The sequence below is a fragment of the Rhinolophus sinicus genome, linkage group LG09 (assembly GCF_036562045.2).
Source record: "Rhinolophus sinicus isolate RSC01 linkage group LG09, ASM3656204v1, whole genome shotgun sequence".
Lineage (NCBI taxonomy): Eukaryota > Metazoa > Chordata > Mammalia > Chiroptera > Rhinolophidae > Rhinolophus > Rhinolophus sinicus.
This window is the reverse complement of record NC_133758.1, coordinates 82,449,071-82,475,535: the sequence shown is the minus strand read 5'-3', so window position 1 is coordinate 82,475,535 and position 26,465 is coordinate 82,449,071. Positions and strand designations below refer to the sequence as shown.

The 26,465-nt window shown below is 36.3% G+C and overlaps 1 protein-coding gene across 4 annotated transcripts in view; it reads right to left on the bottom strand.

The window, feature by feature from the left end:
• The window catches only part of CDK14 (cyclin dependent kinase 14), a 546,519-nt gene that overhangs the window by 402,456 nt on the left and 117,598 nt on the right, over positions 1-26,465 (bottom strand). For all 4 annotated transcript variants that reach the window (XM_019716536.2, XM_074340704.1, XM_074340703.1 and 1 more), the window contains 2 exons: positions 19,959-20,204; positions 1,807-1,901 (listed from right to left, as the gene is read on the bottom strand). In XM_019716536.2, the coding sequence (XP_019572095.1) occupies positions 1,807-1,901; positions 19,959-20,204 (341 nt within the window). The remainder of the gene's footprint in view (positions 1-1,806; positions 1,902-19,958; positions 20,205-26,465) is intronic.

Sequence of the window (26,465 nt, the reverse complement as noted above, 5' to 3'; positions counted from 1 at the left end):
GTGACATAAATCTTAAACATTTAATAGAGTTATTAACTTACATTTGGAAATCAGCTGAGCACATCTTTTGTGGGAGGGCATTTCAAAGTGATTGGTTTGTTTCTTTATAATAAAATAGTACGTTTGCTTCTGTTGGACTCAGAGTACATGTGAGAACCATCTGGAATATTCAACAAGGACCAAGTCTTTTCAAGGAAGGCCTTATACTGTGGAAGCAGTGTAGTCTAATGATTAGGAGAAGAATGTCTTCAAACCAACGAGACATGCGCCAAAACAAGTATTGCCACTAACTACCTGTATGGACTTGGACAAATGGCTAAAACGCTCTACGAACACAGATTCCTGGTCAAGGGGAGATGATGCTAAGAGGACCTATCTTATAGGGCATTGTGAAGAGTAAATGAGACAATGATTACACCAGATTATATATAACATAATTGCTTAATCCAGCATCGTTATCTTCACATTATTAACATTAAGTATACAAGCAATTTTTATACAGTAGAGTCATAACTATTTTTCTTTAGGAAAAAATATAAAATTTGAGACACAATTTCTACTAAAACTAGCACAACCATTTAGACTATCACCATTGCATTCTACAATGCTCAAGTAATATAGGTAGTTGAGTCATTAACAGCCCTTTAGATTTTGTTGTCATTGCTGTTTATTCCTTATCATGTTTATGCATCATTCAAATAAAAAACACAGACCTTTTTTTTTTTCCAAATATCTAGGATCTCAAAACTTATACTATTATTTTTGACTTATAGCATTTCTGCACTTCCTTACTTATATATCTTCCTTTCTTTATCAGGAATATTCCTTCATCTTAATTCAGAAACCATAAACAAAGGTATTAAGAATACATTCCACAAAAGACAAAGATTATTAAATCAGCACATCGTCAAAATTTCTAATTATGTGTTTAAAATCATAGTTCAGAGAGTTTTCTTCTACATCTTTTTTTATCAGCTTAGAATTTCCTAAATTTTACAATGACTTAATTGAGACAAAAACAGGGATGATTTACAAAATTATTTTTCAACATTATTTGGTAAAGTGATTAAAGTAAAACAAGGCTTGTTTGTCTCCAGCAATTATTTCAGAAATAGCATTAAGTTTTCTTAATAAAGGAATAAGCTACATGCCACCAAATACAATAACTCTGTGCTCTTAATCAGTCAGGGAAAGGGAGGGAGTCTATTAGAAACGTGTGGGTGAACTTTTTAAGGATCTAAATCTGTGCCCTCACTCTGGGAAGCATAAGGGAAGAGGACAAATGGGGGGAAAGTTGTTTCTCTTTGTGAAAATATATGCAACATGATGCCAGAACAGACAGGTAGAAAAAAGAAAGAGTGTGCAGTATTTTTAATTAAGTAACATTTGAAAGACGGAACAAAAGTTCATTTGTAATAAAAGGACATCAAAAATGGCCAATACATTTAGCTTTGTCAAATCAGTACTCTTACCCTTAAGCAAACGCTAAATCTCCATGAGAAATTAATCATATCCTTTACCTGGAAACAAATTCTCATCCGAGGGTTCCAACTCCAATGAGAGAAAGAGAAAACAAAGTTGGTGGGAGGAGATAGGACAGGAAAAATAAATTGGACAAGTCTACAAAACTGTTTGCTAGCAGGGAAAACCAATTCTGCTGAGTTTTACTTGTTAAAAGAACAATAGCAACAACAAAAATCTGAGAGGGAAATTTATTATACATTAAATAAAATTATTTAAATATAGTTACTTAGTATTAGGAGATCATATTTTACATGTCAAATATTCAAAAACTAGTGAACTTACTTGCTTTTCCCTTTGTATACTGTAGCATAAGATCCTTCCCCTAATTTTTCCAGTTTTTCATATGAGTCAGCTTTTCCAAATTTGGGACTTGTCGGCTAAAAATGGAGCAGAGGATAAACAAAACAGATTGTATCAAACTAATTAACAATAATCCAATTTTGCTAAACATATACAGATCCTCTGTCACTTTTTAAACAACTTTTTTCTGATATGACTGTTTATTTTTTAAAAACAACATAGTAAATATTCAGGGTACAATACTAAGAAAATACAAATGAACACAGTGTAGAAGTTTAAATTTACCCAAAATCTAACCACCAAGAGGGAACCACTGTCATTATTTTGATTTCCTTCCAGTATCTTGATGATTGCTTTTTTACATAAATGGGATTATACTATACGTACTGTCTTATAACCTGCTTTTTTCCACTCAGTAAGTTATGAATATTTTCCATGTTATTATATAATTTTCTAAATTAGCGTCTGGCAAATCCCACCCACCATCCGTTTTTCTGTATCTCATAAGCTTCAAAAGGGTTTTACTTTTCTTAATGGGGAATGGGGGGGGTGGGGGGGTGAAAAGAATAAAATGTCATAGCATGTGACAATAATATGCAAATAAAATTTTAGTGTCCATAAAGTTTATTGGAATACAATCGCAAACATTCATTAACACACATAAAGTTTATTGGAACACAGTTACACATATGGTGTTTCCCCGAAAATAAGACCTAGCCGGACAATCAGCTCTAATGCATCTTTTGGAGCAAAACTTAATATAAGACCCGGTATTATATTATGTTATATTATATTATATTATACTATACTATACTATATTATATTATACCTGGTCTTACAGTAAAATAAGACCAGGTCTTATATTAATTTTTGCTCCAAAAGATGCATTAGAGCTGATTGTCTGGCTAGATCTTATTTTTGGGGAAACACGGTATTCATGTCTTACAATTCTCAAACTACAACAGAGTTGTAGTTGTAACAGAGATCACATGGCCAGCAAAGTTTAAAATGTTTACTATCTGAACCCTATTGTAAATCACTGTATAAAATTCAGTCATACAAACGTATTCCTCCATATCTTTCAGTGATAATGCAAAAAGATAATCAAAAGCATATCATTCATATATCATGAATTAATACAAAAGAAACTCACTAAACCAATTCTTCAGATTTAACAGTGACAAAATAACTCTTCCGTAAAAAATGGTACATCCTGTCACAACCATAAAAGTGCTAAGAGTGGGTTATCTCATCACTCTTGCTATGCTCAACACCCACCCCAACTTTCACCAGAAGGCAAGAAAAGGAGAATGCTGTCCTCCATAGGAGCAAATTTTAATATCACTTTAAAAGAGTAAAACCAAAACATATTAGAAAATGATACCTATATAAGGAATTAAAAGCATCTAAAGGGATGAGAAATTGTCAAATCCACAGTGATAATGGGAGAAATACATCACTCAGACATCAACAGAGCAAGCGGACAACTAATATATAAGGGATATGTGGGTTTGAATACTGTAATTATTATACATATTAATATACATTCAAATATATATTTAACATTCACAAAAAAATAACCATAAATTAGACACTAAAAGTAACCCCACAAAAAAACTCAATATTCCAAACCACAGAAACAGTTCCAGTTACTTTTTATAAACACAATGCAATAAATCAGAAATAAAGGATAAAAGGAAAACAAGATCCAAGATGGTGGAGTAGATAAACACTGTGCCTGCTTCCTTTCATGAACAAATTAAAATTACAACTAAATTACGGAACAGTCAACCTGGAGAACCATCTGAAGTCTGGCTGAACAGAAGTTTCATAACTAAGAATATAAAGAAGCCATATCGAGACTGGAAGGAAGGGCAGAGATGTGAAATGGGCCCCAAACCTCCCTGTGGAAATTGAGAATCAGGAGAGATATCTCAGCTGCGGAAGCTTCCCCCAAAGGAGCGAGGGACCCCAACCCCACAATAGACTCCCTAGCCCCAGTACTGGTGCCAGGAAGAAGAACCCCCACAGTATCTATCTATAAAAAAACAATGGGGATTTCCACAATCCATATGGGACAGAAGGCTGAGGGAAACTCAGGCATCCTCTGAAAGGGTCTGCACACAGACTCTCTTGCTTGAAAACACTCACCTTGAGCTCTGGTGGAGGGACAGTAACTCAGGGGGTATCAGAGACATCTGGGGGACTGACTGAGTTGTGTGGCTTCTGGACGAAGGCTGGAGGACAGTCAGCATTTTCCCTGTGTGGGGTCCTTCTCCCAGCCAGCCTGCAGGTGGGCACCCTTTTTCCTGTGTTGAACCTGCCTCCTACGCTTACGGCCAAATCTGAACCTGATTGGTCTGGTGAGCTCCACAGCTCTACTGTGCTGACTCACTGAGACCCCTCTCCACTCAACTCCCACAACACCTGAGGCAGTTTCTCTCCAGCAGCCCACACCACCCACATTGCACTCTTCCTTGGAAAACTATTGAAATCCGCAGCACACAGGCTGGCAGCAACTGGCCTCGGTATACTCTGAGACTTTTGCTGAGTAGCTTTAGGTTCAGCACGGGCACCAAACCAGAATTTACATTAACCTGGAGACCACAACTCTTCACACTCTAGTGACTTCCTAAGACCCTGCCTCACCCATTTGCGGCTTTATCAGTGGCTGAACCTTGAGGGAGCTGGCAGGTAGCAGCAGGCTTCAGGTTGTTCTGGCATTTTGCAGAGATACCCCAGGCCCTGTGCTGGTGGCAGATGTCCTCAGTTCACAGTGTGGCCTCTTCCACCCAACTCCAGGTTTAGCACAGGGAGCAAATAACCTCGGATCACTTTGTAACTCCTACCAGGTAGTCTCCACCTGGTCATAGGCAGTGGGTGACCTGGGCCTGCACTGGAGCCCCTTACCAGAGGCCCAGAAACAACATATTTGGAGATTGGCTTCAGACCACATCAGAGCACCACCCAACTAGCCCCACAAGTGGCACACACATAGGGTGGACTCAACAGACATCAGAGACCACCAGAGACCACAGTGGGAAAATCCCACTCAGTAGGGTAAACCACCCACACAGTAGCCTGTAAACTGTGGACGTGGCCAAATCCTATATGCAATCAGCCTGAGGGTCAATCCCACTAATTGACGTGCCCATAGCAATTAAAGCTCAACTATAACAGGAGGGCACATACAACCCACACAAGGGACACACACGGGGCACCCACAGCAGGTGACCAGGGAGACTGTGCCACTGGGCTCCACAGGACACCTACTACCATGTTTCTCCGAAAATAAGACAAAGCCAGACCATCAGCTCTAATGTGTCTTTTGAAGCAAAAATTAATATAAGACCTGGTATATATTATATTGTATTGCATTGTATTGTATTATATTATATAAGACCCGGTCTTCTATTATAGTAAAATAAGATTGGATCTTATATTAATTTTTGCTCCAAAAGACACATTAGGGCTGATGGTCTGGGTAGGTCTTATTTTCGGGGAAACATGGTACATAAGGCCACCAGGCCAAGACTGGGGCATGTGGCAGATCTACCTAATATATAGAAACAAATACAGAGAGGCATTCAAAATGAGGAAACAAAGAAATACATCCCAAATAAAATAACAGGAGAAAACTCCAGAAAAAGAACTAAATGAATGAATGGAGGCAAGCAACCCACCAAAGACAGAGTTCAAAACCATGGTTATAAGGATGCTCAAGGAACATAGTGAGAACTTCAACAAAGAGATAGCAAGCATAAAAAAGCACATAGAAACCATAAAAAAGAACCAGTCAGAAGTGAAGACTACAATAACTGAAATGAAGAATGCACTAGAAGGAACCAACAGCAGACTAAATGAAGCAGACGATCGAATCAGTGATATGGAAAACAAGGTAACAGAAAACACTCTATCAGAACAGAAGAAAAAAGAATCCATAAAAATGAGGAGCGCTTAACAGTCCTCAGGGACAATATCAAGCTTAACAACATTCACATCTTAGAAGTACCACAAGGAGAAGAAAGAAAGCAAGGCTTTGAGAACCTATTTAAAGAAATAATGACTGACAATTTTCCTAACCTGGTGAAGGAAATAAGCATACAAGTCTAGGAAGCACAGAGTCCCAAACAAGATGAAAACAAAAAGGCCAACACAAAGACACATTACAATTAGAACGTCAAAGTTTAAAGACAAAGAGAGAATCTTAAAAGCAGCAAGAAAGGCAATTAGTAACTTATAAGGGAGCTCCCATAAGACTACCAGCTGATTTCTCAACAGAAACTTTGCAGGCCAGAAGGAATTGGCACAAAATATTCAATGTGACGAATAGCAAGGACCTACAACCAAGATTACTCTGCCCAGCAAGGCTATCATTTAGAATTGAAGGACAGATAAAGAGCTTCCCAGACAAGAAAAAGCTTATGGAGTTCATCAACACCAAACCAGTATTACAAGGCATGTTAGAGGGACTCTTTAAGATGGAGGAAAAATAGACCAAAAATATGAAAAATAAAATGGCAATAACTACATATCTATCAACAATTACTTTCAATGTAAATGGGTTCAATGCTCCACTCAAAAGACATAGGAGGGCTGAATGGATAAGAAAACAAGACTCTTACATTTGCTGCCTACAAAAGACTCACTTCAGATTGAAGGATACACAAACTGAAAGTTAAGGGATGGAAAAAGACATTTCATTAAAATGGAAATGAAAACAACAACAAAAAGCTGGGGTAGCAATACTTACACCAAAAAAAAAAAAAAAAATAGACTTTAAAACAAAGGTTATAACAAGAGACAAAGAAGGACCCAATAATCCCACTTCTGGGTATTTATCTAAAGGAACCCAAAATGTCACTTCGAGGGGACCTGTACATCCATAAGTTCATTGCAGCATTATTTACAATAGCTAAGATGTGGAGGCAGCCTGGGTGTCCGTTGATAGAAGAATGGATAAAGAGGAGGTGGTACATATATACAATGGATTACTGCTCGACAATAGAAGGGAATGGGTTCTTGCCATCTGTGGTGGCATGGATGGACCTGGAGGGTATTGTGCTGAGTGGAGTGTCAGACAGAGAAAGACAGATGCAATGTGATTTCACTTATATGTAGAATCTAAATAACAAAATAAACAAACAAAACAGAAACACACTCATGGATACAGAGAATATTTTGATAGTTGCCAGACAGGACAGGGGTTAAGGAGGTGGGTGAAAAAGAGGAAGGGATTAAGTACAAATTGATTGCTACAAAGTAATCACGGGGATGTAGGGTGTGGCATAAGGAATATAGTCAGTAATATTGTAATAACCATGTATGGTGTCAAATGGGTATTAGATTTATTGGGGTAATAGATGGGAGGGGGTTGGGGGCAGGATGAAAAAGGTGAAGGGATTAAGAAGTACAAATTGGTAGTTACAAAATTGTCACGGAGATGTAAAGTGAAGCACAGGGAATATAGTCAATAGTATGGTAATAACTATGTATAGTACTAGGTGGGTAGTAGACTAGTCAGAGGGATCACTTCTTAAATTATACAAATATCTAACAACTATGCGTACACCTGAAATCAATATAAAATAAAACTGAATGTCAAATGTAATTGAAAAATTTTTAAAAAGGGGGGGGAAGGGTGATGGGTGATAAGGGGTTCAAATTTCCAGGTATAAAACAAGTAAGTCACAGGAATGTAATGTACAGTATAGGCAACATAGTTAATAGTATTATGAAAGCATAGTATGGTGCCAGATGGTTGCTGGACTTATCATGGTGATCACTTCTCTAGGTATAGAAATGTTTAATAACTATGTTATGCCCCTGAAACTAATATGATACTGTAAGTTAGCTATATTTTTAGTAAAAATCTTGAAAATAAATAAATAAGTAGCACTGAGGACATGACATTTTAAGACCCATGGGATGTGGCCACATCAACACATGAAAGAAAAGTTAAACATACATGCACATACTAGAAAAGAAAAAGGATTAAAAGTAGTATGAGTTAGACATTTAAGCTGCAGATAGAAAAGGAACAACATAGTACATAGTAGGAAGAGATTAATAAAAACACTGGACTACCTATTCTTTTCTGTAAGAAACTTACTTGTAAAGTACTAACCATACGTTGAGTTGAATCAAGTAAAACTTAATGGAAAATTACACTCAAAATCGCTTGACTAGTCCTATGTGGGTTATGTTCTCATGCATTTTTCATCACCAGGAAGAAACAGCTTGTGAATGTTACACTTTACCATCACCCTCCTGAGCCCAAGTTTTAAATAGAAATTTTAAAACCTATATTAAACTTCAGTATAAAATGATCTTCAATGGGGAAAATATTGTGTTCACAGTTCCACTCTAAATTATTTAAAATCAGAATGAGAAGTCTGCTTACTTTTGTGCTCCTTTAAGAATAAATCCAATCTAAGTTGAAGAAAAAAGCAGCAGCAGAAATTATCTCTTTACTCATATTAGGAGATAAACTGCTAATGCGTATTTAGAGCAAGTACAAGACACAGTTACACAAAATTTGTAAGAGAATACTTTCTCTTCCTGGAAAGACACAAATAATTTCTAAAAATGATAGATTTCACTCTTCATAAACTGCCTATATAACAGAGATGATGTAATCATTTTGAGACACATCATATGAAACTTATGAATTGAAGAAATTGAATTGAGGAAATTAGAAAAACAAGTGGAATATTTTTTAAAACGTAGTCCATTTATCCACAAGAAAAATCAAGCAAGAGAAGATGCTAATGGCACAAAGTAGTCGATTTATCTAATTAAATGAATTTGGATGCATTAACTGCTATAGTTAAAATACATTCTATGAAAACTGTGATGGCAGGAAATTAATATTTCACCACCTTTGGTGGTAATACAATCAATGTTATTTGTCCTGTGAAATGGATATATAAACATTATGAAAATACACCATAATTTACAGATCAGTCATGCTAGTTCTATAGCAAGAATTGCATACATGTAATGTCTTTATAAAAGTTGTTCTAGTATACAAAAGAATGAGCCAATGAAATACGCCATGTCTACGACATAGTCTGAGCTGTAGGAGTTAGATTCTTGCAAAATTGACCTCTTATTTTAAGTATGCGGTAATATTCTGAACTGTAATTACTATTCATATAAATAAGGAATCCAAGTGCTAAGTCTGTAAAGAGGCAATAATAAAACCGTTCCTATCAAATGAGCAAAATTAAGAATAATTCAGAAGGAGAGATCCTATTTTGTTTAATAATTAAAATTCAAGTCTTTGGTTTCTTTTTTTCCCTTGTAACTTTATTAAGTCATCACATTTAAATACAGATGCTAGATCAAACCAGTATGTTGTCAACCCTAAACATTCTCTTTGGCTCCTTGACGACAGGCGCATGGATGGATGGGAAACAGCTTTATGGGCCAACTATGCCTGGCTTATCACTTCGCTACTTAGGGTACAGGCTTGAGATAGCACTTTAGATAACTGGAAACCCAAAGGGCTCATCAGCAATTGCTAGTGGACACTAACTGCACAGACACGTGGAATTTAACGAGATAATGTTAATACAGTTTTGTTTTTTTTAACAGAACAAAGGTACAGAGAACTGCCAATTGTCTGGACCAGTGGAGGGGAACATTGGCATGGATAATGAAAAGCTGAAGATAATATTGCGATTGAATGGTGTCTGCCACCCTGCCCTTACTAGCTCTAGTTCATTATTTGTGTAATCAACAAAAACAACTAGCTAATATCCACTGTTTACTGTGTGCCAGGCTTTGAGCTAATCCCTTTAAATACATTACCTACACGTAATCCCTATGACACCACCCTGAGGTTGGTTCTATGCAATCCTGAGACCTGAATGGGCTCGGCCATCTCCAGCTGCTCACATGACAAAGTGACAATCACAGCGGTGGCGGGCAGTAGTGTTCATAAGAGTCTCTAGCAGTGTGGTCAGACTGCTAGAGATGTAATGAGATGTAATGAGCTCTCCAGCAGCAGTAGAGGGAAAAAGATGTAATGAGCTCTCCAGCAGCAGTACAGGGAAAGACGTGTTTCTGTGGCTTCATTACATGCAAGGTAAAAAGACTGCTGTATCACCTCACTGATGCAAGAGCCCCACTACCTTTACCTTTTAAAACTGTAGCAACAATGAACAATATCTGAGAACAAAAGAACATTTGCCAACTGTCATCACAATTCAAGTGACTGTATAAGTAGAAACAAACTGCAGCAACAGACTTCTGCCAGCTAGTATAGAGAAGGCTTTCTTCTGATGCTGTTTATTTAGAAGCAGTTTTAGTATAGCACATGTAAATTATAATCCATATCAGATGAAATAAAAATGAGGGAAGCCCCCAGGTTCTTTCTTGGGCCTAAAATAGGGAATCAACCTGAAATGATGAGACATTTCTTCCATCATGCAGATGAAGAAGATGAGCATGAGTGTTCACCTGAAAGGTGATTGTGGTTGGAGTATGTTCCATGGCAAAGAAATCCAAACCAATGAAGGAAATTCTTGAACGGATCTCCTTATTTAAATATATCACAGTAGATGTGTTTGAAGAGGGTGTTATTTTGGATGAATCAGTGGAAACTGGTCTTCATGTGCCTGTCTTATTTCCTTCCATTCTAAAGTTATAAAAGAATGGGGAGGGGGAACCCCTTTATCCTCTCTGATTATAAAACAGTAATTGGAGAATATTAAATTAAATAGAAAAATAAAATTAAACTCACCCCCTCACAGATGGGTCATATTAACATTTTAATATATTTCTTTCCAGCCCTTTCTTCTGTGTATAGTTTTAAAAACATATTTAGAGTTATAGTGTATATGTAATTTTATATTTAATTTTTTCACTAATTATATAAAAATATTTTTTTTCTCCACATCATCCTTCAAAACCAGATTTATAATGGTGTTACAGTGTACCATCATGTGGCTGAACGATAACATTTAACAAATATCCTAACAATTACATGGTTTCCAGTTTTCACTATTAAAAATAAGGTTATAGTGAATTCCTCCGATGTATATCTTTGTTTGTAACGCTAAGTTTTTTAAGATAAATTCTTGAATTATTGAATATTTTAATCCCTATGCTTTTGCCATATAGGAAATGTCTGTCATTCCTCATATGTGTATTCATACTTTAGTTCTTAAGAACTTAATTATTTGAATTTTAGATTTTACTTACTATCTTTTATAAACCAAACTGAAATATCAATTAAACTTAAGTATTACTTCATAGTAAAGTCCCCTAATCAAAATTATTGTTACAGGTGTAGCTGAAAATTTATAACCTAACACTCTGTGAATTAAATGAATTTCTCACTGAGAACTACCATTTAAAAGATGTGTGCTGTTATAAATGTGTTCATGTTAAATTGTTCTTGTTACCAAAACATGTAGTCCCCAGCTGTGTACAAGTCTCACTCTAGTTAGGTGTTCAAGAAGCGTCTCCTTCAGCAAGAAGGGGATGGGCCATGTGGAGACCTTTTGGGCTCCCATAGCTTTTATTGATTGTCATTATTCCAAAGAGAAGCCAAGACCCTTTACAGACTGAAGTTCATCCAGAGAATATTAGAATTTCCTCATCCTTTAGGGTAAAGTGTTCTCTCACTACCACATGGTTCTTTCTACAAAAACCATTCGCCTATGAAACGAGGTGCTATCTAAGGTCATATCCCACATGCTGTCTTTGGTAAGGAAAACATTCCTCTTTCACAACAACAAAAGCAGAGAACTGACTGTTACTGAATTCTGTCAGGATGCTTCAAATCATAGAAACTGAGACATCTTTGCAAGAGCAGAACTCTTCTCTTTATATTTATAAAACTTTACTATTTATAAAACTTGAAGGGTTGTCATTTAAGTGGCCAAGTGATTCTTGGTACAGAGTACTTCTATTTAAAATTTTAAAACTAAGAGGAATTTTTGAATAAATCTTCTTTGACTGGAAAGAAGGGAAGGAAAGGGAGGGGAAGAAAGGGGAAAACGAAGGAAGAGAGGGAGGGAGAAGGAGGCAGGAAGAGAGAGAGAGAGATAGAAAGAGAGAGAGGAAGGAGGGAGGGAGGGAGGGAGGGAGGGAGGGAGGGAGGGAGGGAGGGAGGGAAGGAAGGAAGGAAAGAAGGAAGGAAGGAGATCTAAGATTCTTGAGTGGAATCAAAAATGGATTTTCTTTATCATTATTACATTGGTGGAATCTTCCCATGGAGATCTAACTCCTACCCAAATGGAAGAGATATTAAATTATGCTTAAGTCTGTCATCTACTGAAATCTCATTCCTAGAGGCAGGAATGTGTTTTTGAACTGTATTTTTATAAACTACATGAGTATACCTTTGTGTTCATTGTAATTATACCTTGATATGGCTATAAGAATGTCCAATTTCACCTTGAATTCTCTGAAAATTGATTTTAACCTTCATACATAACCCTTTAAGACTGTTGATGGCCACATGAATTGCAGGAAAACCACAAGTTAAGGATCACTTCTCTATTACAATATACTGTAATTGTGAGAGTGGGTGTGAGGGTAAGGTGGGAAGGCTTCCCTAGAACTACGTGACCTCATTAAACAAGGATTTGAAGTGAAACCTGCTTTGGCTAATTTTTTTTCTGCCGTTGATCTCTAGAACAGGCTCTATCATCCTGCATTTCTAGCCCTATTAAACACAGCCACACAAAGGCAATTCACATTTGATGGGTGGGTTGGTTACAAAATAGATCTAGATGCTACACAAAGGGACAGACCCAAACACCATACATGATGACAGCCTGACAAGGGGACTTGGTGCTACATGGAAATTGTCTAGTCTCCAAAAGAAGAAGGCAGTGCCAAGATGCGATCCCCAAGGACGACCATCTGAGAACTGAAGAAGAACTCTCATTTTCAAGTTTGCACCTTCTTCCCCTCCAGATTGGGCCTGCCTGTCATGGGATGTAGATTTCTTCTGGTGATGGAAAAAGGTAAATTTTGAGGAATTTGTGGAATGTACAGAGGACAGCAATCTCAATATGAATATCTGGAAAATATGGTCTCTTTAAGCTTGGCTTATGAAAACACAGTTCAATGAAATCCCTTCTAAACTGGGCCAGCAGGACAGGCAGTCTCCAAGAGCACTCCCCATCGTTCTAGCTATTGAAGAGCATAGCTGGGTTGGAGGCGGTGGTAGGAAAAGGGGAGGGAAAGTTTGTCCTGTCAGTAACAGTACTAATCACTACCTAAGCACTAGGCCCAGGAAGAGTAGGCACGCAAAAAGTGTCTGAAATAAACAAAATCTGCCAAATACCTCTTGAAATATACCAATTTAAATAAAGTCACACTCATTACATTTTGCATGAATTTTAAAGTGCCACTATCTGGACAAAATCGAGACGTATAGATGAGTGTGATGGTCACAAAGGCCAAGGCACTCTTGGTTCCTTGATTTTAGTCATGATCATTTTTTTTCCCCTTCTTCCACCTTCCCCCACCCCCCCACTCCAGTTCAAGCCGTTGTTTCTCAGTCTAGTTGTATAGGACACAGCTCCTTGGCCCAGGCTGGTATTATGAGCCTTGCACTCCTCCCAGCTGAGGCAATTGGTCGCCAGTCATCAGTCTGCCTCTCCCAACAGCTCATGGCAGCTCTCGCCGGCTGCCAGCTGCTCATGGCAGCCCAGCTCCAGGGAGAGCCAATGTTCACAGTCTTAGCTGTAGAGGATATAGCTCGTTGGCCCATGAAGGAATCGAACCAGCGACCTCAGTGTTAGGAGCCTGGCGCTTCAACCGCCTGAGCCAGTGGGCTGGCCCTAGTCATGATTCTAATACAGACAATGACCAGTATGTAAACAGCATAGCGATATACGAGGTCTGAGAATTAAGTTCCTGAACTTATTGAAACAATGTTGCTAAACTTTTTTGATATCAGAGGGATTATTCATTATGCATTTTTACCAGCTAGACAAACAGTTAATCAATTTACTATTGGGAGGTGCTGCAAAGGCTGCGTGAAAAAGTTACATGACCTGAACTTTTTGCCAACAATTCATGGCTCTTGCATCACGACAATGCACCAGCTCACACGGTGAGTTGTATTGGAACACCCTCCCTACTCACTTGATCTGGTCCCCAATGACTTCTTTCTTTACCCAAAGATAAAGGAAATATTGAAAGGAAGACATTTGGATGATGTTCAGGACATCAAGGGTAATACATGGCCATTCCAGAAAGAGTTCCAAAATTGCTTTGAAAGGTGGAGTAGGCATTGATGTCAGTGCATAGCTTCCCAAGTACTTTGAAGGTGACCATAGTGATATTCATCAATGAGGTATGTAGTACTTTCTCTAGGATGAGTCAGTGAACTTAAGTGGCAGAGCTCATATATACAGTTGGGAAGCTGTGATATTGTATAATAGTTTCTAACACAATATATCCAAGAAACAGGAATGGCTGTCCTGCTTTCCTCACTAAAATAGAGGCTGCAATGTCACACTTCTGTTCAAGCTCTCCCTCCTCAGCTGTAGTCTTGGAGTCTATTCACAATAATTAATATTTTCAAAGAAATAACAATAAAATAGAGTATGACATTAATCCTGGTGTCCCTTGGGTAAAGGGACTTTTTTGATGCCTATCAGACTTTAAAATTATTTAAGAATAACCAAACCTATGTCCATAAAATTCCAATGCCAGTGGATATAAAATGATCAAACCCATACACTGTTGGATGCAAAATTGTGTTACACAAGAAGTTTTATCATCTCCATTTTCTGCCCAATGAGGAATCCAAAGAAAATTAGTCTTTCCATCTAAAAGAGTATCATAAAATACCTTCGCCCAACACAAAAAGAAGAATAAAAAGGCAGTAGGCAAAAAGGACTCAAAACAGAATACTGTAGCATCGTGTTAATTGAGAAATAGAGACTATTACCAGCTTAAGGAGGAAAGAACAAAGAAATTTTTCCAGTAATGGAAGCAAAAACTCCTTAAATGAAAAGAAAGCAAAGCAATTTCCACACAATGTAATATAAATGATACATAAAAAAGACATCGCAGGGTGCACCAGGAATTGGTAAGCCCAATAATAATCTCAGAGGATCTAAAGGAAGTTAACAATAAAATAGGACAGAAACAGGAAATTTTCCAGTTAAACATGATGGCTTTAACACATATATTTATCTCCTCCTCTCACCAATTCATGCTAAAATGATAGTCAAGTTATAACGCAAAAGGACAAATAGAATGAGTAAGGAGAAGACTGCAGATAAGATACCAACCAAACTTTGAAGATAGAAGACAAACGGCTGGGAGGTCGCTAACTAGAACCATGAGTAAAGACATAAGCCATTACAAAATAAGTCAATTCATACTTCAGAATCTCAGAAACACACAAGAATTAGAGGCTGAACTTCAAGGAGGGGCTAAAAATAAAATGATTAGTTGAAGTGGGTTTAAGGAACAGGCGCTTTCTCTTGGACTCTCCTAACCAGGTGTACCCCTCTCCCCAATCCTGGCAGAGGTTTATTCTCGGAAGAGGTTGAACCAGAAAGGCTTAGAAGTGGAACCAAGAACACAGTGGAAATCAATGTGAAGAGTCACACTGAATGAAAACAAAGCACAAGAAAGTCTGCATAAACCTGGGAGGCCCTGAGGCCCTTCTTGATCATTTCAGAAAAATTACAGCTAGGTTTACATATCCAAAAAACACAGGTTTGTAAATTCGCTTTGGGGGACCTACTTGGCCAAGAAAAAAGATGAAACAATACTAACATCAGAAATGACTAGGTCTTCACTGATATTCCCTACGCTAAGGCCGGCTAGTTGACAAGCACTGGCGGCCCAAAGAACTGCCACTCAACTTTTCAGTACATTACTCACAATGTGAATCGAGCCAACAGTTCTTTCCAAAACGCACGACCTAGACTCACCAAAATTAAAAAATCTCTCAACAGGCAAGGTGAGACCAAAACAAATGAACAGAAACAAAGAACTTAAAGGAAACTCAAGATAGTTTAGGAAATATATATATATATATATATATATATATTCTTCAAAATTTTCCCAAATTAGATTTAGTATCCTCAGAAACATATAAGACAATATATTATTCATTGAAGAAGAACGGATTTAGTTTTAAAAAAGAACATTCCAAGAATAAGAAAGGGCTCTTGGAAATAAACGTTAGCATCCATTAAAAATTTAGTTGAACATTAAAGTGAAAAACAAAAACAAAAACAAAAACAAACCCATGAAGCAGAGAAAACCAAAAATGAAATTAACAAACACAGAATAAAATAATACATTCTCAAACTGAAAGAAATTAATTTCAAAATTGAAAAGATCTACTGAGTACCAAGAAAAAGGCCTACATCAGGAATAAAAAGAAAATCCTAGAAGGTCCCACAAAGAAAAACCACAGATCACAAAAAACAAATTAGGAATCAGAATAGTCCAGGGCTTTAAATAACAATACTGGGACTTGCAGAACAAAGCAATGTTGAAAGGCTAAAAAATAATTACTTTCTAAACTGTAATCCTATATCTAGTCATATCATTAATCAAGTAATCAAATATGGCTAAAGACATAGTCATATGTGCAACTAAATAAACCAAGAACAAGAAAGGTATGTAAGTAAACCAGAGCCTTCGTGTTTAACACAAAACGAAAGGAAAAGCAAATTCTCAGGAAAACAGTGAAGGGAAGCCTCATGACAGCAGGCTGCAGGCTGGGAAATCAACCAGTCAAGGCTGGATTGGAAGGATGGAGAACTGCAAGGCCAATCTCAAGGGAAAGAAAAACTGATAGGTTACATGATTCCCACTTGTTTCAGGAGTTTTATAGTTTTATCAAGTAGTCTGGGGCCTCAGTTTGTGATTAAAATTATACCAATTAATTACACTAATTATGAACAAATGAAAAGAGGAGGCAATTATGACTAGGAAAATCAAGTTGTTCAAGGAAGGAAACTTAACCATAGTATACTATGTGACCCTACTATGAACAGTATTTACATGAGAATCAGATTATAAATGCTACATATTAAGCCAAACAGTAAGAGAAATGTATTTGGAGCTATGAATGTAACAGAGAAAATCCTCTCCTGATGTGTTCCTTTGTACCCTGTAAGTCAGTGGTTATATCTAGAGTCTTGCTCACATTCGGGTTTAACGCTGTTGGTGCTTTTTGTATACTTCCATCAGTACATCATGTCTGGCTATCTCTCTTTTGGTGATGTCAGCAGGTATTGCTAATCACTGCCGACACGTATTAACTCATCTGGGGTTGCCAAATGGTGATTCTTAAATGTATTGTTCTTTCTTGATTTATTAGTGGGATTACATCTAAAAGAAACTTCCCTGATCCATGACTAGATTACCATGTGGTAAATTACATACAGGAATCACAGAAAATAAATGCTTAGTCATTGGCTTTATTTACTAGTTTTCCACACTGATTCTTCTTTGATTTTATAAAGGTTTATTGGGTTTTGTATGTAAATTTTATATAACTTGTTATTTGGCTAACTTTTCTCATTGCTGGTAGTATTTCCGTTGATTCTTTTAGACTTTCCAGATGCATTAAAAATGCACCAACAAAGATAAGTTTACCTCCTTCTAGCTTGCTTTCATTATCTTTTCATAAAGATGTTATTCTGTTCCTTATTCTTTTTTCTTCATAGTTTTGTATGGGATTCAACCAGTAATTTTTCTATTGGTTATTTTTAAGTAAAATGAATTTTTCTGTAGTTTAAGAAGAGAGGGGTATGATCCAGATAGCTTTTCAAGCTTCATGGAACAAAGTTCTTTACTCTGTTTTCATGAAGTTACAAAAAAGCCAATCTAGCACACACTATCTTCCCCATCTGTTTCTCTCCAACACTTCAGCCTGGAACCTCTATTTCCTCTGCCCCTGTTGAATCTACGCTGCACAGAAGTCTACTCTCGCACTTTCTATTCGGTGAAAGGCTTTGGCCTGGAAAGGTGCTTCAGATGGACAGACATCTGGAGAAGTCACAGGAGAAAGAGCAACAGACCACTCCAACAGCAGTAGACCATCCATGGTATCCTGGCACCCCTCCACTCACAGGAGCCATCAAAGTCCCCTCCCAGCTGATGCCACTGTCCTAAGAACGGCCCAGCAAGCTGCCACGTGGAGCTTCCTGGCTCTGAGGACTCACTGGTCCCTGTGCCTTCCCTGAACTTCCCCCATCACACTGTCAGATACCGTGCAGTTTTAAAAGTTGTTCAGGATCTGTTCCCTTCACTCCTATGTCAAGGTTCATGAAGACACCTTGTGACCTTGTTGTCAATGTTATCCATTGGTTTTGGTTTTACTATCCTTGTTCTTCCATCTAACTACATGAGAAGTTTCAAATCCTATGCTATTACCATCCTCTCAGAATCCTTTCCTCTTTGATCTTTTAAGCTATGTTCAAGCATTACTTTAATAAACAATAAATTTAACTTTAAAGATAGAGATACAGAGAGCATCAGATGTCTCAACTTTCTTGGTAAGGATTTTAACTAATTCCTTATTAGAATTAAAAATAAATATTGAAATCCCATTACACTAGGTTGTACACACTGACTTTCAAAACTACATGACCCTCAGGAGCAACTAGCGTACCCAGCATCTACGTCTTGGTTTCTAAACACAATTTTCTCATAAAAGGAACCAACACTCTTTGGAGAAATGACTGATTCTACATCTGGGGCTGAGAAAATACAATATAAGCCAAGAGTGTCTTGTAAAGCCAGAAAGTAAGGAAGTGCTCAAAAAACAAAAGGATGAACACATCTCAAAAGGGCAAAGAGCTCCCAGTGGCCAAAGCAGAAACAATGGAGGAACAAGGGAAATAACGCACCAGTAGATTGTAACTACTATTGCACATAAAATACAGGACTAGTTAAATTTAAATTTCACTTAAAGAGTGAATAATATTTTAGTTTAATTATGCCTGATTGCAATATCTGAAAATGCCAATTTCTACATATCATTATAAGCTTAACCATTTTCAACAATTCCTTTCATTTCTTCTAAATGATACAAAATCTAAACGTTCTCCCAGAAGTTAGTGATTTAGCTGTGACCTCGGTGGATGCTACCTTGCAATCATAGACAAGATTATGGAAACAAGTATGGAGAAAACCAGATAATCAATTCTCTTCACAAATGTTGCATTAATAATACTTATTTCAGCTTCACAAAATATGACACAAAATTTGTTCAGTGTCATACAGTTTAATTAAATTGAAGTGTTAATACTCTCCTAGAAGTTGACATTTCTTGCTCTGTTTTGGCTCTCATGGAATTTAATATTTAAAATTTGTGTTAATATTTAAAATAGCAGGTGTTTCTTAGCAAGATGACAGAATCAAAATTCTATTAGCATTCTCTTCTTACCTTTTCAACTCTTAGAACATCTATTCCAAAGATTCTTAAGTATAAGTTAAATCTGAAAATTACTTAATTTGAAAAGATCATAAGAATTTTTTTACAATGTCAAGTGCAGGCCAGCCCTGGAAATAGGACTTTCAGTAAAAATTTTACAGTCAAAAAGCAGCAATCACCTCAGATCTTAATACAACCTTAGGTTAAAATGCAAGACTTGATATAGTTTAAATTTAGATGTAGTTTGAGTTTAGAAAATTCCATTAAAATAAAAAGGATTTCTTTTTAAGAAGATTTGATCCTTAACTCTTAAAGTTTAAAATATTTACAATGAAAACAAACTGGAATCAGACAAGTGAACACATTTTACCATTCTTTGTGAACTTGCCAAATTCAAAACTATCCTTACTGCCTGCAAGCACAGCGAACTTCAATGTCCTCGCCAAGGGTGTGAAATACCCAAGGATTTTTAATCATAAATTCCTCTAATAGGAAACAACTAGAAAAAAAAATGATTTTTCCAAAAAGTAAATTGAATCATTTCTCATTTGCTTGCTGGGTGCTTACGAATAAAGAGTGTGCATACAGTTTGCTCAAGCACACTCTCTTCCAAAACATTAAACCACCCTGGGAGAGAAAGCATCATAATGCAAGGATAAAGCCACCTGCCTTCTTCCAGCACAGCGTGCGGCTCGTCTGAGAGCTACTCCTTCTGTTTAGCCACTGATAAGGGAGAAGCTGCACTTACCGAGCTGGGGCTGGAGTGCCGCCTAACTTTAGGAGACTCTTTGCCAGTGGAGGAGGTCTTAAAATTAATGCAAGCATTGTTCTCCGAATGCACCCTCTTTACTTGATTAGTTGGTTTCTCAAATGGGTCAAAAGTGCTCTGTGTCCTCTGAACCCTGACTTTTTTATCCTCAGGAATTGTGTCCAGGGGTTTGATCACTGAGTCCATTCCCTGGCAGTTCCGTGTAGACATCTTTGTGACACATATCTGGGAATAAAAAAAAGAAAGAAAGAAATTGAGCTCAGAATTCTACCTTCAAACTTTAATATCAAAAACATGGAGATTTGTTATTCTAGAAAGCATTCCACTTTTAATTCCAGGAAAGACCAAAAAGGCCACATTCTAAAAGCCACACCAGCTTAAATCACAGTATGAAATGTTCCTCATAATCATTCTGCTTATATTCACTTAGGGCTGATAGTATAAATACTATCCCTTTAAAACAGGAAACTTAAGGGCTGGAAAGCTAGTGTCCTAAGATTCTTAACTCTAACATGTTTTACTATCTGACTGCAAGTGGCACTATTTTCTGAATCACTAAGAAGTTGGAAAACTTAATAAAAGTGAAAAAAAATCAGTTGAGCTAAATCAGATGAGCATTTTGACTGATGGGTCATCATGGAAGCAGCTAACACAGGCTAGAAAAGAAGATCATTATATTTTTCAAAAGTTTTATGCTTGAATATATGTTTAAAACCTGTCCCCATCTTGAATTAATCTCCAAACTGGAATACAGTATATTAAAAAAACTAATGTTTAGAGATGTTGAAAATTACAAAATAATGCTTACTGATACCAAAACTAGTGGATGAAAGAATAATACTGTAAAAGAAAAACACGGAATGACAGTTATCTCAAAATGTTATTTACATTACTGAGCAAGACCCTTATTTCCTTCCCAACTTCTCCACTCACTCTCTTCCTGCACACCCTGCCCCACTCTCTCATCTTATTTTAGTCTGACTTTCGCTCCTTGTTTTCTACTTTATGTTCTAACCCTTTCCTTCCCCCTATACCCCAGAGACTTTGTTGTTCTTATTAAATAATGCCATGGCCTCTAGCTTGTCTGTAAAGCTAGGTAACTTTATTATTCTCACTAGAGAAAAGATAACTCTTTAAAATCAAAGAAATTGATTTTAAAGTTTCTATTCTTCTTGTGAAAAGTTTCCACATCGCTATTTTAAAAGGCAGGAAAACAGAAGATAGTTAAGAAAATTCTATTTTGTTAAAGTAAAAATATAAAGTGCCTGGGTAATATACATAGGACGATTCCATATGGGGAATAAATGCATCTATGCGTACAAATAGATATTGGTAGAAACAGATATACATGCAGACAGATACAGACATAAATATAGATATCTGTATGTGTATGTATGAGGACAGTGAAATGTAAGAAAGGAAACACACCAAACTGTGTGTTATTTAGCAGCAACTGTGTAGCTGCTAGAGTGTAGCTCAACTACAAAGCACAGATTTGATTCTAATAAGTCAAATGCGGAGGATATCATCATACTTTATCAGATCAGAAAATAGTTGAAGATGTGTTTAAAAGACTCAAGGTAGAGTCCTTTACTCATGATCAAAAACTCACCATTTATCACAAGGAGATTAGATGCACTCAATATTTTCAAGGGTGTATGTGTTATTCTTACAGGTGTGAAACCACCCACATCACTGAAGCAACTGAATTATAATTATAGTATATAAACACATGGGCCTGAGAAGCCAATGAACCCTAAGCACAAGAAACACAAAGCAAATGACACAAAGGCACATCAATATCAAATTGCTTAAAACCAGTGATAAAGAAAATATCTTAAAGATGCAGAGGGGAAAAAGAAGTACTTTAAAAGGTAAGTATGACAGCAAATATTCAGAAACTAAATAATACAAAAGGTAAATTAGGAAGTATCTGGAGCTAAATGAAAATAATAACACAAAATATCAAAATGGCAGGATGCAGCTAAAGTAGTACTTTAACTGTAAAAAAATTTATACTAAATTTGTACTAAATGCACATGGTAGAAAAGAAGGTCTCAAAGCAAAGAGATTAGACCTTAAAATACTAGGGAAAAAAACTACAACTGAAACCCAAACTAAGCAGAAGAATGAAAATAATGAATAAATATCAGAGTAGAAATAAATGAAATAGAGAATAGAAAACAATAAAGAAAATCACTGAAAACAAAAGCTGATTTTCAAAGATTAAAGATAAACCTCTAGCCAGACTGATAAGGACAAAAAGATAAAAAACACACAATGCCAATTTCAGAAATGAAAGACAGGACATCAATATAGATTGTACAGACATTATGAAGAACACTATGCCAATAAATTCAAGAACTTAGATGAAACAAATTCCTTGAAAGACAAAAACTACCAAAGCTCACAGACAAAAATTGAAAACCTGAATAGGCCTATGTCTATTAATGAAATTAAATTTGTAGCCAAAAACCTTATCACAAAGAAAATTTCAGGGCCAGACAGCACCACTGGTAAAGTAAACAAAATATTTAAGAAAGAAATATTAGGGTTAGTAATTGCGGTTTATAAGGTTAAAAATAATTGTAAAAACCACAGTCACTTTTGCACCAACCTAATAACACCAATTCTACACTTCCAAAAGAAATTGAAGAGAGGGAAATACTTCTGAACTTATTATATGAAGCCAGCATCATTCCCACACCAAAACCAGATAAAAACATTACAAGAAAACTACAGATCAATTTCTGTCATAAACATAGACACAAAAATTATTGGTATATTTTTAACAAATTGAATCCAATAATATATAAAAAAAAAAGATAAGTAAATCATGAAAACATAGTATTAATCCCAGGAAGGCAAGATTAACATTCAAAAATGTATAGTTCATTATTTTAATATACAATGGTAGGAAGTCTCTCCAATGGCCCCCAGTGGTGGCCACTTCCACATTGTCACACTCTTATTTGTCACCAGATCTTGAGTATGGGCTGCATTTGTTGACTTTTATACAATAAATAGTCTAGGGCAGAAATCATGGAATATCCCTTGTGAGAAAAGATTATAAAAGACCACAGCATCTGTATTAGTATTCTCTGACTTTCAGTTCTTCTATCTTAGATCACTGGCTGAGGAAAGCCAGCTATCATAGCATAAAGCAGCCCTGTGGAGAGGCACATGTGCAGAAGGACTGACGCCTGAAAACAACCACAAGAGTTAGTTATGCTTTCAAGTTCGACCCCAGTCCTGCCCTTCTGCAAGCCCTAGAACTTCATGAGAGACCCTGAGCCAGAGGCACACAGCTAAGGAGCAGCTAGATTCTAGACCCACAGAAAATGGGAGAAAAAACAAAATATTTGCTGTTTTTAGATGCTAAGTTTTGGGGTAATTTTTTATGCAGCAATAGATAACTAACACACAGGTCTTTTTAAAAGTCATGATTATTTCAGTAGACTCAGAAACAGCATTTGACAAAATCCAGTACCCACTCACGATAAAAACTCAACAAATTAAAAATAGAAGGAAACATCCTCAACTTGAAAAAGGGCATCTACAAAAAACTACTGCTAACATAAAAATTAATGATGAAGAAATGAATGCCTTTCTTCTAAGAACAGGTACAAATCAAGGATGTTCATTCTCATCACTTTGATTCAACATTGTAAGTCTAGACAATGCCAAAAGGCAAGAAAAAAAAGAAATCAAAAGCATTCACATTGGAAAGGAAGAAATAAAAGCGACTTTATTCACAGCATACCATTATAATCTATGTAAAAATCCAATAAAATCTATCCCCAAAAAAGCCATGAGAATAAGTTTATCAAAGGTGCAAGACACAAGATCAATATGCAAAAATCGTTCATATTTCTAGATACTGGCAACAATCAGAAATTTAAATATAAAAAAACACACTATTTTCAACAGCTTCAAACAATATAAAATATTTAGTGATAAACCTAACAAAAATGTGAGCAAAATCTACATTCAGAAACTACAAAACATAGCTGAAAGAAGCAAAAACTAAAGGGTAAAAAACAAAATAGAGGAACCAATTCACGGATTTTTTTCAATTTACTGTGACACTTTCAGGAAGAAGCTAATCTCTATATGTTTCAGCCATAAAATATTGTTTCTTACTTGAAAGGAGATTTACATATACATATATAAATCAAAATGATGTGATAAATATGTATAATGATAACATAAGAAAATATGAAAAGGGGATTGAACTGATACATAGATAATGGAAAAATGGTAACCATGTTTGAACTCCAGCTCTATCCCTGGAAGTAGCACCAGGAAGCATAAATTCCACAGAAATAGCTCTTGGTTTTGCCAAGAAAAATATGGTACTTTGTATTCAATGCTACATTCTATTTTTTATTCAGGGTCTTTGAACTATCTTAGTAAAATAGTCTTTATTAAATAGAATACTCTTTTTTTCTACATTTATGGGGAATTTTTTTCTAGATATATGGAGGAAAATATACTCTGAAATATAAATTTGTAGCACATGTATGGCACATAATATTAGCAAGGGCAAAATCACAAATGTCACTTCAACATGTCAGCAGAGAAAAGAAGAGCTGGAAGGGACCATCATAGAAAAGAATGAATTTAATTCTTAACCAGTTCAGGCAATCATATAAACTCATATAAACCTTTTATTTGCTGCCCTTCATGCTACCAATTCTGACAAAACCAAGACTCACAAGGCTGTTACGTTTAGAAGACAGACATACTACAATTGGAAAGTTTGACAACTGAGTCTATACAATTTAAGCAAGAGAAATTGTTACAGAATCTACTACAAGGAAAGCCTTCCTTCCTCCCTCATGCTTTACATTAGGGCCCAACATTAATGTGTTTTCAGTCAGGTAGCCTCTCATTTAATGGATCTGACTATGGCACACTTGATGATTGTAAAAATCAGTACAAACCATGCCCCTGTGGAAAACCAGCTTCTCTAAGGTATTTTACCACTAAGACAGAAGAGTGGCAGCCTATGCCTAATTTTTAAGAGGAGAAAGTATTTCAACAAAATTTTCTAAACTTAAAATAATTTCCCACAAACATTTTTGAGCATTTCACATTTATCAGTTTTGTCATCTACTAGCAAATGACAAAATACAAGTAGAAAACAATCATTAACAGAAAATAAACTTCTTGGACACAGTATCCTTATGTGGAAACATGCCTATGATAGTGATTTTACTGCACTCACGTTTCAATATACTTTTTGCTACTTAGTTCCTAGTTTATATGATAATTTTAAAATATACCAATATCCCACAAGGGTTTGCAGAGTACTATGTGTTCCAGACACCCCATCTGCAGAACACATTTGAGACTCAGTACGTTCTTTGTCCAGTGCAGTGCAGGCAAGAATGTTGTCCACATTATTGCACTCTTTCCTATGGACCCTTGTTCAGTGCCTAACACAATTTAAAGCTCAATAAGGTTCCGTCAAATTAATAAATCAGATTGAAGAAGAGTCATTCAAGTAAGTAGTCACTGTGCTCTCTTGCTAAAAAGAGCTGAAGCTCTGAAACATTACCCAAAAGCTACTGTCAAAAAACAGCACTCTTGACACAAAACTAATAAACATGCATGCATAAAATACTATTAACAAAAGTAAGATTTTTTTAAATTTATTGGGGTGACAATTGTTAGTAAAATCACATAGATTTCAGGTGTCCAGTTCTGTATTACATCATCTATGAATCCCATTGTGTGTTCACCACCCATAGTCAGTTCTCCTTCCATCACCATATATTTGATCCCCCTTACCCTCATCTCCCACCCTCCACCCCGCTTACCCTCTGGTAACCACTAAACTTTTGTCTGTGTCTATGAGTTTTTGTTTCTCATTTGTTTGTCTTGTTCTTTTGTTGTTTTTGGTTTATATACCACATATTAGTGAAATCATATGGTTCTCTGCTTTTTCTGTCTGACTTATTTCGCTTAGCATTATACTCTCAAGATCCATCCATGTTGTCACAAATGGTCCTATATCATCTTTTCTTATTGCCGAACAGTATTCCATTGTGTATATATACCACAACTTCTTTATCCATTCATCTATCGAAGGACATTTTGGTTGTTTCCGTATCTTGGCCACGGTAAACAAAGCTGCAATGAACATTGGAGCACATGTGTCTTTAAGTATAAATGTTTTCAGATTTTTTGGGTAGACACTCAGGAGAGGGATTGCTGGGTCATATGGCAATTCTATTTGTAATTTTTTGAGGAACCTCCACACTGCCTTCCATAACGGCTGCACCAGTCTGCATTCCCACCAACAGTGTATGAGGGTTCCTTTTTCTCCACAGCCTCTCCAACACTTGTTACTATTTGTCTTGTTGATGATAGCCATTCTGACTGGGGTGAGGTGTTATCTCATTGTGGTTTTTATTTGAATTTCTCTGATGATTAGTGATGTTGAGCATTTTTTTCAAATGTCTATTTGCCATTTGTATG